The sequence below is a fragment of the Centrocercus urophasianus genome, unplaced genomic scaffold, assembly GCF_019232065.1.
Source record: "Centrocercus urophasianus isolate 14NV4802_14NV808 unplaced genomic scaffold, USGS_Curo_1.0 seq_11, whole genome shotgun sequence".
Lineage (NCBI taxonomy): Eukaryota > Metazoa > Chordata > Aves > Galliformes > Phasianidae > Centrocercus > Centrocercus urophasianus.
Genome location: NW_024884253.1, coordinates 12,286,644 through 12,299,553, shown reverse-complemented (window position 1 = coordinate 12,299,553; position 12,910 = coordinate 12,286,644). Strand labels below are relative to the sequence as shown.

Sequence of the window (12,910 nt, the reverse complement as noted above, 5' to 3'; positions counted from 1 at the left end):
AGAAAAGAGTCCTTGGTAGTATGACTTCACTTCACTGCATTCTCTCTATTTTTTAAGTTCAGTTAGCTTTTATTAGTCTACTACACTCAGGCTGTTCCTCAACTAGCCTCTGCAACGCAAGGCTGTAGGTGGCATTTTCAGGCTACTTTTTTTGTGCTGAAGCAAAGCTCGTGTTTTTCCCCAGGTGCAACTTCCAAAGAATTATTGGTGATCAAGTAAGTCTTGCATATATCTTTCTTCACCCAGTATGTTGATATCAGGGCTTTGCAAAGATGTATGAAAGCATATAATCTTTCAAGATATACAGATATCCAAGTACTAAAGAGTTGGTATTATTGCGAAAACACTGAGTATGAGATCTGAATCATACAGATTACAATTGGATTCTCTCCTGAGTTTTCCTTTAGAAGAAGCCTTGTTAGGAGGAAGAAGAAATGCCACTGTTCATTTTAAATGGTAGAATCCGATCTGTACTGTATTCCACCCTTACCAATCAGCACCAGAAGATGAATTTGCAGATAGGATGAGAAACATCATGTAACAACCTTTGTTTTGTTTTGTTTCTCAAAATAATAGTGATAAACTCACAGTAAGGATAAGAAGAAGGATAAGAAGCTTGTATGACCTTTTCAATCACAGAAAGAGAAACAAGGAAAAAGGAGAGCTACATGTGCTCACATCAGTAGGAATACTGCAAGTTTGTGTGAGACGGCTAAAACTTGGGAAGGTAAATTAATGAGTAATAGCAGTATCATCGCAGCAGTTCTAAGTTCTCCTCTCAAGTAGATCTGTATTAACTGTTCTTGAAGCTTTGTGTGTCCCTGTCTGCTCCTTCACACTTCCCAAATCTGTCTCAAAACAATTATTTTAAGTTCAATCATGAAACAAGTTAAAAAATACATCCACAAAAATGCTATTGAGAAGAAGACTATAGCTTTTTTAGGAAACAAGGGAGCACGCCAAGGTTCTTGTTTGATGCCTAAAGTAGAAATATTTTTGGTTTATATAATATTTTGTTTATGTTTCTGTATTGTTTACTTAAAATTCTGAAATGAAAGAAATACTGAAGTGGCCTCCCACCCCTGACATGTTTACTTACTGCCAGGTGGAGAAAGACAATATAATAGGGAACACGCTTTCTTGTTCTCTTGCATCCTTTCCTAATAAAACAATTCCCATCTGACATTTGCCCAATGAAAACAGACCTTGGCACCATTTTCATTGCAAATACACTGCATTCGGAAACCACGTTATCAAGACTCGTTTGCACTCCAAAGTCCCTAACTAGTTTTTAAGTAATTGTTTCTGAAACAACTTTTACAAGTTCTTTCCCTTTTAGATTTTATAAGTCATGTTTTCAAGACATCTCCAGAACTTGGGCAACTAGACATAGAATCTCAAATAATCACCAGGCTCCAAAGAGCTGGGGAGTTAATGAGGCCTGGCAGCACTAGTTCTGCCTTCCCATGTATTTATCTGACATTGCCTCCAGCTGATGGTTGGAATCATAAGAGGATTTAAGATGACTTTCCCTAAAGCAAACGGTCTGAAACAAGCGAAACATAGCTCCCAGAAGACTTGGTCTGCTTTGGCTGCTTTCCTTTGTGTCCTTCAGTACACTTACAGAAGTAAGTTTGCAAAATCCCAACCTGAAGCACGGACTGATTCTCAAGTTGAGAAAGGTAAAGCTAGAGAAGTGCCTAAAAAGTGGCACTTCCGTCATAGAATTTTGGAATATGCATAAACTTACTTTCTTCCGACGAGCTTCCGCAGCATATTGATCCACTCTACGTACTTTTCTTCTTCTTTGCTTTGGAGCTGCAACTGGTCTTTCCTGTCTCCTCTTAGGAGGAAGCTTTCTCTTAGGTCTCTTAGGCGGAGTAAGAGGGGAGCCATAACTACTCTCCTGTACTGGCGGGGAGAGATGTCTGGACTCAGAAAAAAAGCCTGTCTCCACTCACATCAGAGAGCAAAGCCACCTATGCCAGCTAGTCCTTATGCATAAATGGAGGCCTTTTCAAAAATTCAGGCCTTTGGACAATTTAGCATCTGTCTCTCTTTAAAGAGGAATACACCAAATTGTACTGAAAGCAGAACAGCAGTTACAAGAGCAGACAGGATAAAAGCAAATGAAATTGGTGTTTCAGAAAATAGATGGGGCTTCTGGTTTTGAATGAGTATTGTTTTTCAAAACTGATCAAGTGTCAATTCATTAGTATTATCAAAAGTAAACTTAATTTCAATTTTAGTAAAAATCTCTGCATAAAATGTCATGATTGTCTGGGGCAGAAGGCAGGTGGACGTGCATCTCACTTGGGGGGTGGTTCAGGAATGAGTACTAGCACCTGTCCAGACCAAATGGCTTTCTGCATGATTTTCCATACACATTTTTGTTCAAATAGGTGACAGTAGATATTCTTATCAGTAGCATTAGCATTGTGTGCCAGGCCATAAACCCCACTGAAATCACCAGAGTCCCATTAATCCATACTGGGGACTGCAGTTCCACAGAACAAAGCCATAAAGGTGAGGCTCAGTTAGCTTGGAGCTTGCATCCTTCAAATCAGCTAGGTAGGGCATATTTATTAGTGGCAGAGCCTTTGAAAGCAGCACCTGCCTTGTTAGCAGCTTTAAGGGCAACTTGAAAATTTAATTTTCTTAATACATTTGGTATGATATCTCATGTGGGTAATTGTTCATAAATGCACGAATATCTGGATATATAAACAGAAGGGGAAAAACCTTGTAAGACATAACTGGAAAAAAATACCATCCCATTAATCAACTCACTTGTAATTTAGAACTTTACCACTCTCACTGACTTTACGTGAGTCACAGGCTCTCGGCACTGCTCAGGGTTGCATACAAAGCAGTGACAGATGATGCCTCCAAGGAGATATTTACTAAGATACGCTGCACACAACGGAGCACGCTGAGTGGGCTTGACAAGAGTTGGTTTATGATGATAGTTTACTTCTATGTGTTTAGTCAGCTTCTCACAGTTGTTCAGTAACAGAGCAATGTAAATAGGGAAGGGAAGGAGGGGAATGTTACCATCTGCCATGCTGTTTCATTGCTTCCAAGGCAAGCAGCTGGAAAGGAGATTCTAGTCCAGTCTCATTCGTCTCTCTCCAGAAAGGCATTTTAATAAAGCAGCACCAGAGTTTTCTGTTTTTAAAACGCTTCAAGCTTTGTGCAGTCCTGATGAAAGGAGCAGCAAGGAAAGGAAGGATTCTCATTTTACTCTCTCTGAAGGCGCTCAGACAGAGCTTCAGTATGCCAGAAACGCGAGCGTAGGAGACCCAGGTCTGAACACTGACAATGGCTGTCTCAAGACAGCGTGTTAGAGGAGCAGCAGGAACAGTGTAGCAATGCCAGATTTCGATGTGTTTTAGAGCTCTTTCAGTAGTATATACATCTAGAAGTTTTATTTTCAAAAATAAAAGTTAGCTAAGATTAAAAAAAAAAAAAAAAAAAAAAAAAAGCCAAGTTCTTATTAACCAGCCACATCTTAGTTTTGCTTGAAAAGAGTCAGAACAGAGTTATGGAGGAGGGAAACAAATCCCTCCCTGCTTACAGAAGGGAACTGTAACATCACAAGAGTAACTAGCCAGCCAAAGCTCTGCTTCTTGACCCAGATGGACCAACATACCAGAGTTCAACTGCAGAAGCACAGAGGGAAAGAAAAAAAAATGCAGAAGTAAATGAAGAGCAAGCACATATTTGATAACTTGCATAACTGCCTCTGGAAATGCAGCAGAATCCATTAATATGCTTCCTGAGAAGTTCCTTCATGTCCCTCCAAACAGACAAAAAAAACCCTACATAGGCAATCAATTTCATTTGCACTGAAATTCATAATGTTAGAGAACATGCAAAGTTAGGGTAGTGGATGTTGACCATAATATGTATTCCATTTATATCAACAGCGCTGACAGTTCACCCAATAAAGCTTAAATGCTTTTAATTCCCTTTAATCCCAGCTTTTAACTCTGTCCATAGACTGTTGTGTATGTCCTCTGAAGCTCTAAGTGCTATCAGCTGAAGTCTGGAAGTCGAAGATTATTGGCCATGGATGCCATTTGACCTTTAAGATTATACATTTGAAAAACATTCACAATATTATTTGGCATAAGAAGCTCTAGTAAACACCCACTTTTCTAATGGACTTTTGTAGGATCTGGAAGATTCTGAGGTATGAAACAATTTCTCAAGCGACCATATGCAGCAACAAAAGCTCATCATGAAATCCTGACTCTTCAAAAAAGAAATAAAAAGCCTATCTTAAATATAGCAGATAGTTGTTACAGGGTTTATTCAAATGTAAGTGTTGGACTGATCTGCCTTTGTATGAAGAAAAATGAAGTGGTCAGAATTACTCCAACTGTCCAGGCACAGCCAGCTGTATACAAGAAAAGAACAACTGCACAGGGAGGTCATGCTCTCGGTATCTAGGAAGCAACTGGACAGGGTCCCTTTGAGGACTCCTTCCCAGCTGTTTTATGTAAATTTTGTAGCTCCTAAAAATAATATTGAGAACAAAGTGTCAAGAGAAACAATATAAAGTAAATCCCAGCTTCTCTATCCTGAAATGAGGCCCCTCACAAATCTCAGCATCTGTATACTTACACAGCTGTATTCATTTACTTAAATTTCCATTCAGAAAGTTGTGGCCACTGTTTGAACTCCAAGCCCATACATGCTCATCTGCTAAATTGTCTGTTCTCAATTGGCTAGAAATCAATTTCAAGCACTTCTTGTGTTTAATACAAATGGCATAAGTAAATTCATTTGTAAAAATTTCACAAACTATTAATTCATGCTTATTAAGAACTTGAATTAGAGGTCAGCCTTCAGATAAATGTCCAGAAGAACCCTCAAGCAACAAAAGCCGTTAGGGACTTTTGCTTTTATAGGGATTTTTCCTGTGATGATACAGTTACACTTCACTTTTCAGAAACTTCTGATCAATCTGAAACTACATTACTCAGCATAAAGTGCTAAATTGGTTTGTTAAAGGCTGGAATGTAAAAATCAAATTCACTGTCATCTTCTTTATATTGTCCTTTAAGTCCATGGAAAGAGCCTCACAACTCTGCTCAGACGGAAGCGGTTGTCTACAGATAAATAAAATTACAGTTGTCAGTCATAAGCCGCACACTTGTAATATTTCAAAAAGAGGAACTATGAAGCATCATTAAGTGGTGTATCCTTGAGCTGCATCTGAATCAGACAGCTCTCATAATGCATCTCTTGCTTGGCCGAGTCAGATACCTCTCCTGTTTGGAGTCAGATGACAACATGAAAACATATCAATGCCTATCAATTTAGCAGGAGTGTTGGCAGATATTAACTGCAGGATATCCATAACATGGACTTTATCTTCCCATCCACTACAGTGTTTTCAACTCCTCTCTGATGCTGCTCTTGAGACCATGGCTAAAACTACTCCAGCAGGGATGCTACCCACAGCAAATCCGTTATCACTGTAAATTTGTTTAAACAGCCCCAAATAATTCAAGTACATTTAAAAAGATTAATGCTACTTCTCTTGCTCACTTCTCCAGTAGAGGAAGCTACCAGATGTGTAGCAAACAAGTAAGAAACATCTGCTTGGTAACTGGCTGCTCAGGGAGACTGGTATTACCTTCCAAAGCGTAAATATACTCCTCAGTTTTCAAAGATTTGAAAACATTTGTTTACCCTTTAAAAAGCACATATGAAAACTCCTGAAGTCTTGTGGCTGCAACCTACAGGCATATGTTTCCACTGAGACTAGAGGAGCTTCGCCAGATGCTCAGCCCCCAGCCACCCCAAGCAGTAAAACACTTGGGCACAGAACTTACTTTCCCTCCCCACAAATCCCAGACAACCACACAGTCTTTAAGTTCTTGTAACCTGCACCATGCTGGCAGAGAAGCTGTACTCATTGGCAATCCGAACCCCAAACAAGGGGTTAAACTACTGCAGTGTTTTGCACATAATTCTTCTTTAAAATACCTTACAATGCTTCAAAATCTTTTCCAAACTCAACAGACCAGCCCTGAGGGAGCAGTATTGGCAAAACTAACTGAAATCCTCTAGGGTCTATATGAAACTGGAAATAGCTGCTTTTTACAGCTCATGACAGACTAGAATTATTACTTTGGCTACTGCAGGCTGTTAGCATTAAATAAGCCTTTCTCTTCACTGCATTTTTCCTCAGTATTTTGTGCATTATAGTTTTATTACGTTTAAGAAGGATAAACTGTTTGAGTAACATTAAATTCTGTTGTCGCACCCAATTACAATCTCATTTTTGCCAAAGAGAGATTTCCATTTGCATTTTCATATCACAAAGAGAAACAATCTATGAAAGGCGTGGGCCGTTCCTTCTCAGAACTGAATCACAAGATAAATCCTTAAACAATAATTTTGCTTTCTCCGGCAGAGGTTCTGCATACTACAGAAACGGGTGAAAAAATTTGCTAAAAATATTACTTCTGAGCATCAGCAGTTATTCTAAAAATGTATTCTAGATGTGTGCTTTTTCTACGGATGAAAATCTCTACTGACCTCTGAGTTGAAAGGTCCATATCTGTGGCCAGCAGCATCTGGTTGCTCGGAGTAGAAAGCGTAAACATAAGGCCTGAAAGAAAGAAAGGCCTTGTTCAGGACAGCTTTCCTTCAACAACAAAAAGCCCCAAACCTGCCAGCTCAAGCCAAATAAAACCAACCTTGCAATGAGAGTTGGCTTTAAAGAGAACTGTTTCTCAGTCATATGTTTCCATGATATGATGATTAAGTAATTAATTGTTCTACAACTTTATTAAATCCCAGAACACATCCCGAGAAGCACCCCGGGTACCATCTGAGGACACGTGCCTTCTTAGCCCTGTAAGTGGGATCACAACAGTAGCCCTCTGGAGCTTTGCAGCCAGCAGAGTGTGCAAACTTGTATACGGAAAAAACAGTCATCATTTAAATGTTAAAATTTTCCCAGTCCTCAGAGTCCAGTTCTGCCACTGCCTACAAGCTTGTTAAGCCGTATTAGACTCAGTAGGCTAAGAACTATCCATGTTAATCTATGTAATTAAATGCTTCTAGATGGGAAAGAAATTGATACCATACTTTTATTGAGAATCAAAATGAAGATGGTTAAAAGCTAGGATAAAAAAACAAACAAATCTAACCAATCAAAACAAATCAAACCAAATCCTGAAATCAATGGTAGTTTAACAAAATTAAACTTCCTCTTGCTCTTTTCCAGTTATTTTTGAGAAGAGTATAGGCTAGAAATTAACCAATAACAGGTTGAATTACCTTTCGTTATCCGGAAGGGTCAGCCATTGCAGTATTGTTAGTATTCTGCGCTCATGGGGAATGACACTAGACCGCAAAAACACAAAAAAATGCCTTTTTATCAGAGACTACAAGAAGCATCAAAACAGTCTTGCTATGAACTGATTCTACGGTGACTATCATCAATCATAATAATGTCATTTCCTTCTAGTATATTGCATCTTGTTTCTTGTTTGGTACTGATTCTTATTTTGCAAATTGTCGCATCTGATCTCTTGAATGTCCACATACTCCTAAATAAATTGAATTAAAAGCTCATAAATGGAGTCAGAACTGAAGGCAGGAAACCAAACTATTCTAATTGCAGTGACTGAAGACCCATCCTGGTATCTTTAACCCAGATGAACTGCTTTTATGCACAGTAGTGCTGCCATTGGATAGCTGGCATGAGTGAAAACCATGACATTTCTCACACTGCTACAAATCTAACTGCTAGTCTTAAAGACATTGGAAAAACTCCCACTGACTTAATAGTAACCAAACAGGATTAAGCAGGTGTAAATCAAACCAGAGTCATCTGAAACATCAGGCAATCAGCATGGTGACTCACACAACATTTACAACTTCTCTCTGCAGAATGGATAAATCACGATTCACTGTTATCCTGAGACATCTCACTTGGCTGCTGAGGCCAAATTATTGCTATGGGAATTACCAAACACGTAAACAGCTATTACATTTCAAAATATCTCATCTTAAGAAAGCTCTGCAGATCAGTGACCATACAAGTGTTTTAATACAACAGCATCAGTGGTTTCAAATTCCCTTAGATCAATTGCAGAATCCCAATAAGAGTCAAGTACAACCATCTTGGATTCACCTTAGTGAATTAAATTCAGCATTTTTTGCAAGTGTATTTGATGGAGAAATGCAGATATCATTTTGAAACAAATCACTTAATGGCTTGTACAACAACACTGGTTGCCATTTTCCATCCACACAGGAAACTTCCACTTGTAGAATTATAAGATGAGAAATAATGCTAAAATTTGCAGACAAAGAAATATAATAAGACAGAATAATGTTAGGTGTTGCCGTTTTGAAACTTACTAGTTGCCCAATTTGAAAAATCTTCATTATTTAAAAAATAAATCACTTGAGACTTAGAAGTGTTTAAATACTACTGTTTCCTTAAAAGAGTTTATCTGAGTTTTTTTCACCAAAAATATTCCATACTCCAAATTAAATAGTACAGTTTTAGGGAGGATGTATTTCATTCATATGTAAAGTGGCTGAATCCCTTTCTTGCTACAGGCATATATATCTACAATACAGCCTTTGTTATTTTTCCTAATGTTTTATATATCCCCAGATATGGATCAGCCAAGGTGCTTCTGGTTCCCATGTAGTTGTAGTGCTTTGGTATTGCATAAATTCCTATGCTTTGTAGAGAAGCAGATCAAAGCTCTGCCTGGTAAATGACTTGCAAACCTAAACCTCTCACCAGCTATATACACTGTACATTTATTATTTCTTCCATATGTTTATGATATTCAGAGCACCAAAGAATACTATTCAAAATGGAACCAAAAAATAGGCAAATCCCATCAGTACTTTTGATCTTGATAGCATGACCATTTTCTTCATTCCTGCAATCTTGCCACTTAAAGGAAATGGAGACATTGATACATCTGAATTCCTCGGAACTCAGAAGTTATTAAAAGTCATTCATTTTTAGTTAGAAAAATGTCTTAGTTGGGACAAGGGAAAATAATTCAGAACCATTAAAGAACAGAAAAAAGAGCAAAGGTCCTCAATGCTATCTCTTAATAAATGGGAACCAGATTATTATTATTCAAAGGCCAGGCTGGATCGTAAAAGGAGAGAGTGAATTAGGCTGTTGATGTCACGTGAAGTGAGGAAAATAAAAGTCTTGCACAAACACTCAGAAGTCTAGAAGACTTCGCCAGCAATACTGAGGAGGCAAAACAACACAGTCAAATAAAGGAAAGTAATTTTTGATACAGTCACCCTACTTTTGTTCGAACAGCGGCTAAATATCAGTGTATAAACCTGTGTCAAACTGCAGAGTTAGCTTTAGTTATGAGAAACATTTGAGAAATGAAATGAGAGGCTTACAGGTACAGTCTCCAACTGAGCAGCTACCAAACGTTTACAGCAAGGAAAACAATTAATAAATATTTGCACTGAATTAATTCAGACTTATTAGTTACAAATCTCCAGAAAACAGAGACACTTACACAGACCAGAAGAATGTGCCAGCTTTCACCCCTTGCTTGGCTGCAGTAATCCAAATCTAATGAGGAAAATATAAGAGGATTAGAATGTGTTCAGATCCTTAATGACCCTCTGAAATCAAAAGAAAATGTTTTCAAGGCACATTCTTCTACCCTGAGCTTAGAAATAAAAATTGCAGGCTTCAGCTTCCATCCCTAATTTGAACATGTGGAGTGACAAACCTACACAGATTCTGTAGCAATGCATCAGCTGATGTTTTGTAGTTTCACCCCTAAATATCTTTGTTACTTCTAACAGAAAGCATTACAATACATGGACCGAAACTTCACAAGTATCTCACCCCATTTAATTTCCAAAAATCAGACATACCTCACCTGAGCTCTTTAATGTTCAAGATTTGAAGGACACTCAGGTAGGAAAGAACACAGCTCAATGCTCAGCAGGGTCTACATAAAAAACCCTCTTTGCTGATTCTATCATCAGTAGCCATCAGCAAATAATGAGCTGATAAAGAGTACCAAAAAATAAAAGGGAGCAGAGGTATAAAGAAAGTATGAAGGAACACCTTTCTCCATAGAAGTTGAAGAACTTTTTGAGCTCACCCAAAGTGGTGATGGATGGAAATGACAGGAACAATCTCCCAGAGTTTTTCAAATTCATTTTTTAAACTCATCTATTTTCTGGCTATAAAATAGTTTGGAGCAGCACGTTCTACAGTACAGACACACAATGTATGAGTGTAGTTTTGTCTGGTTTGAGACTGGCAATGTCACAATGTCACATACCTTAATATTGTTCCCATACTGGGAAAACACGTTATTAATTCTTTCTCTTCTCACTTCTACAAAACATTGCAACTATATTCACTCCTGTTTATTACTTTTCAAGTTAGTTTGATCTTTCTTCAGTGAAAACCACATCTTACTCTAGTTATCCTCATTGCCTCTTTCTCTTTTATTTTTATTCTAAGAATACCTATAGAAGGCAGGGGAATCAGAATGACCAAAAATCAAAAAGGTCCATAATCAGTTTGTAGCCTGGTGGGACTGAATTTCTTTGCAAGGATCTAGCAAATCATTTTGAAACTTATTTCAAAAGTGGTAATGACTTAAATGCTAATATTATGCATAAAACTAGAAAATTGCTTTCCTGTGTCATTATTTATGCATTCTACAGTTTAGTCATTTCATGACCATTTAAGCCAAAACACAGATCCCTTCCTTAATGATTGAAAAATCTTTGACTTACTTTAAATCAGCTCTTCAAAATACATTCAAGGCCACTCTACCTTGCTCTAACGGGCACTTATAAACTGTCATCTAGGCATGCATTATTCAAATGTCATGCATGAATTATTCATACATTAGCCTTAACTGAATTTAATTTGTCACAGTCTAACGAAAGATCATTTCCACACTGAGGCTGTAGTTAATGGAAATTAAATTTGAATATTGTTATGTTGACAATTATGGAAAAATGGATCCTATTTTCCTTTCTAGTGCCACGAACATACCTCCTACCTTATCTTTACATCTTTTACTCCTTCAAATCTGACAGAACTCAATCCAGTTCTTTTAAAATCACAGCTATAATAAAAGCAGTTGTTTTTATTACATCCTAACGTTCTGGTAATGTATCCTCTCTTTTTCAGGGAAGAATATATCCAAGGTAACTATAGAAATGATTGTTTACTAAATGAACGCAACAAGAACAGAAGCAGAAAGTCCATGAATTTGATTTTACATGGGAATCTGGACACTACTGAACAACAGAGAGACTGTTTTGGAATGCTCATGGACAAACACTGACTGGACAGAAAGATGCGGGTGAAAGTGAGGAGAGGCAAGGAAAGGTGCCTTCAAGCTGGAGGCTGTATGCCATAGTCAGAGGTGTGCCTGTAATGCAAAGACATATCCACAAGCCCGTTTGTGTCATCTATGTCAGCAAAGGGTATATAACTCCAACCCAGACCCTGTGTCAAACTAAGACAGGAGCTACTCCATACTCATTAGTGGTTCTCGGCCTTCCCACATGAAAAAGAGTCAACATTTGAAGCAAATACATTTTCCATTGCACTTTAGATTTATTCCCAGAGCAGAATCCTACCGCAGCAGAGAAGAGAGGTCAGATATAAATTTAGCATAACAAGTGTCAGCTCCACTGCTGTTATGCTCCTTGGTCTTGCTATACTTGGAAAACCATTGTCCCTCCAGAGCTGCAGCAGATTTATTTTTCTTTGAAAGTGTTTGTGTTCCTGCAAACTTGAAATAATTTTGCAGTTAACTTTGGGATGGTACCAATAAACTAAGTCCAGGGAATTCAGTTTTAGAATTTTACCATCTGTTTGACTTTCTAGTGCTTTGGACTGCACACATACAGGTGGTCCAGTCTGCATCTTGTCAACTAAATGAAACAAGCCAAGTTCCACCCACAGCAGCTGAGTATGTCCTGTGCTTCTCCTGACTGTTAGCATTGCTGAAATCACTTGTAGATGTCTATTTCAGGCTTCTCCTCTATCATACTGTAGGGTCTGACAATCTCTCCCAGGTGATCTTAGCAGGGATCACCCCTAGTTGTACTGTCTTCTGTCAGCAGTAAGAGAACAGCATGTCCCTTGAAAGGGCACCTGGATTGGCTTCAGATAGGGAAAAAAAAAGCACTCCCTCTGCTCCCAATGCAGCAATTTACATTGGCATTAACGATTTGAATGAGAAAATGCATCTGCTGCACTTGAAACGGATAAGACAGCGATCTGTTAAAGTAAGACCAACAAGTCAAATGGTCCATATCTATCTGCAACGTATGTGAAGTAAGTTTGAAACTACTCCCTTAGGATTTTTCCAGGCAGAGACTGGTTGAACCCAAGGTTAAAAGAAAAACTACTGGACATTCATCCCTCTTTCTTTGAACAGGATATTAAAAAAACAAAACAACCTTTGGTTTGTTTAAAAGCAAAATAATAAAGCCCAATGTGATTCAACATCATACCTAAAGCCACTACACATAACAAAGCGTTTGCAGAGACATCATTTAAAATGAGAACTTTAGTAGGCATGGCAGGGTTGGGTTGATTGGACTAGATGATCACAGAGGTTTTTTCCAACTTTGATGATTCTGTGACCTTACAGTACTCACTGAAGCAGCAGCAGTCTCCCAGGTGAAAGAGTTTTCATTTACAAACTTGAACATCAAACTTCTAATATGTTTTGGAGCTGTGACAGAATATAGTGATGGCAGTCTCTATTTCTCTACCAGATGTGCCCCTGGTAGCCATAACCCTTTACTGATTAGCTAAAATCAGGTAACAGACTGGCAGCTGGAACAGATGATGGGCATGCACAAATTTACTTCCTACTCTTGGCTATAGGAT

General features: G+C 38.2%; 1 protein-coding gene across 7 annotated transcripts in view; it reads right to left on the bottom strand.

The window, feature by feature from the left end:
* ENPP2 (ectonucleotide pyrophosphatase/phosphodiesterase 2) overlaps positions 1-12,910 on the bottom strand; it is a 70,694-nt gene that overhangs the window by 23,234 nt on the left and 34,550 nt on the right. For 6 of the 7 annotated variants that reach the window (XM_042838008.1, XM_042838017.1, XM_042838051.1 and 3 more), the window contains exons 9-11: positions 9,543-9,598; positions 7,303-7,368; positions 6,556-6,628 (exon numbers count right to left, since the gene is read on the bottom strand). In XM_042838008.1, coding sequence (XP_042693942.1) covers positions 6,556-6,628; positions 7,303-7,368; positions 9,543-9,598 — 195 coding nt within the window. Of the gene's footprint in view, positions 1-1,750; positions 1,907-6,555; positions 6,629-7,302; positions 7,369-9,542; positions 9,599-12,910 lie in introns of all 7 variants that reach the window. The other variant, XM_042838060.1, reaches the window with a different exon arrangement.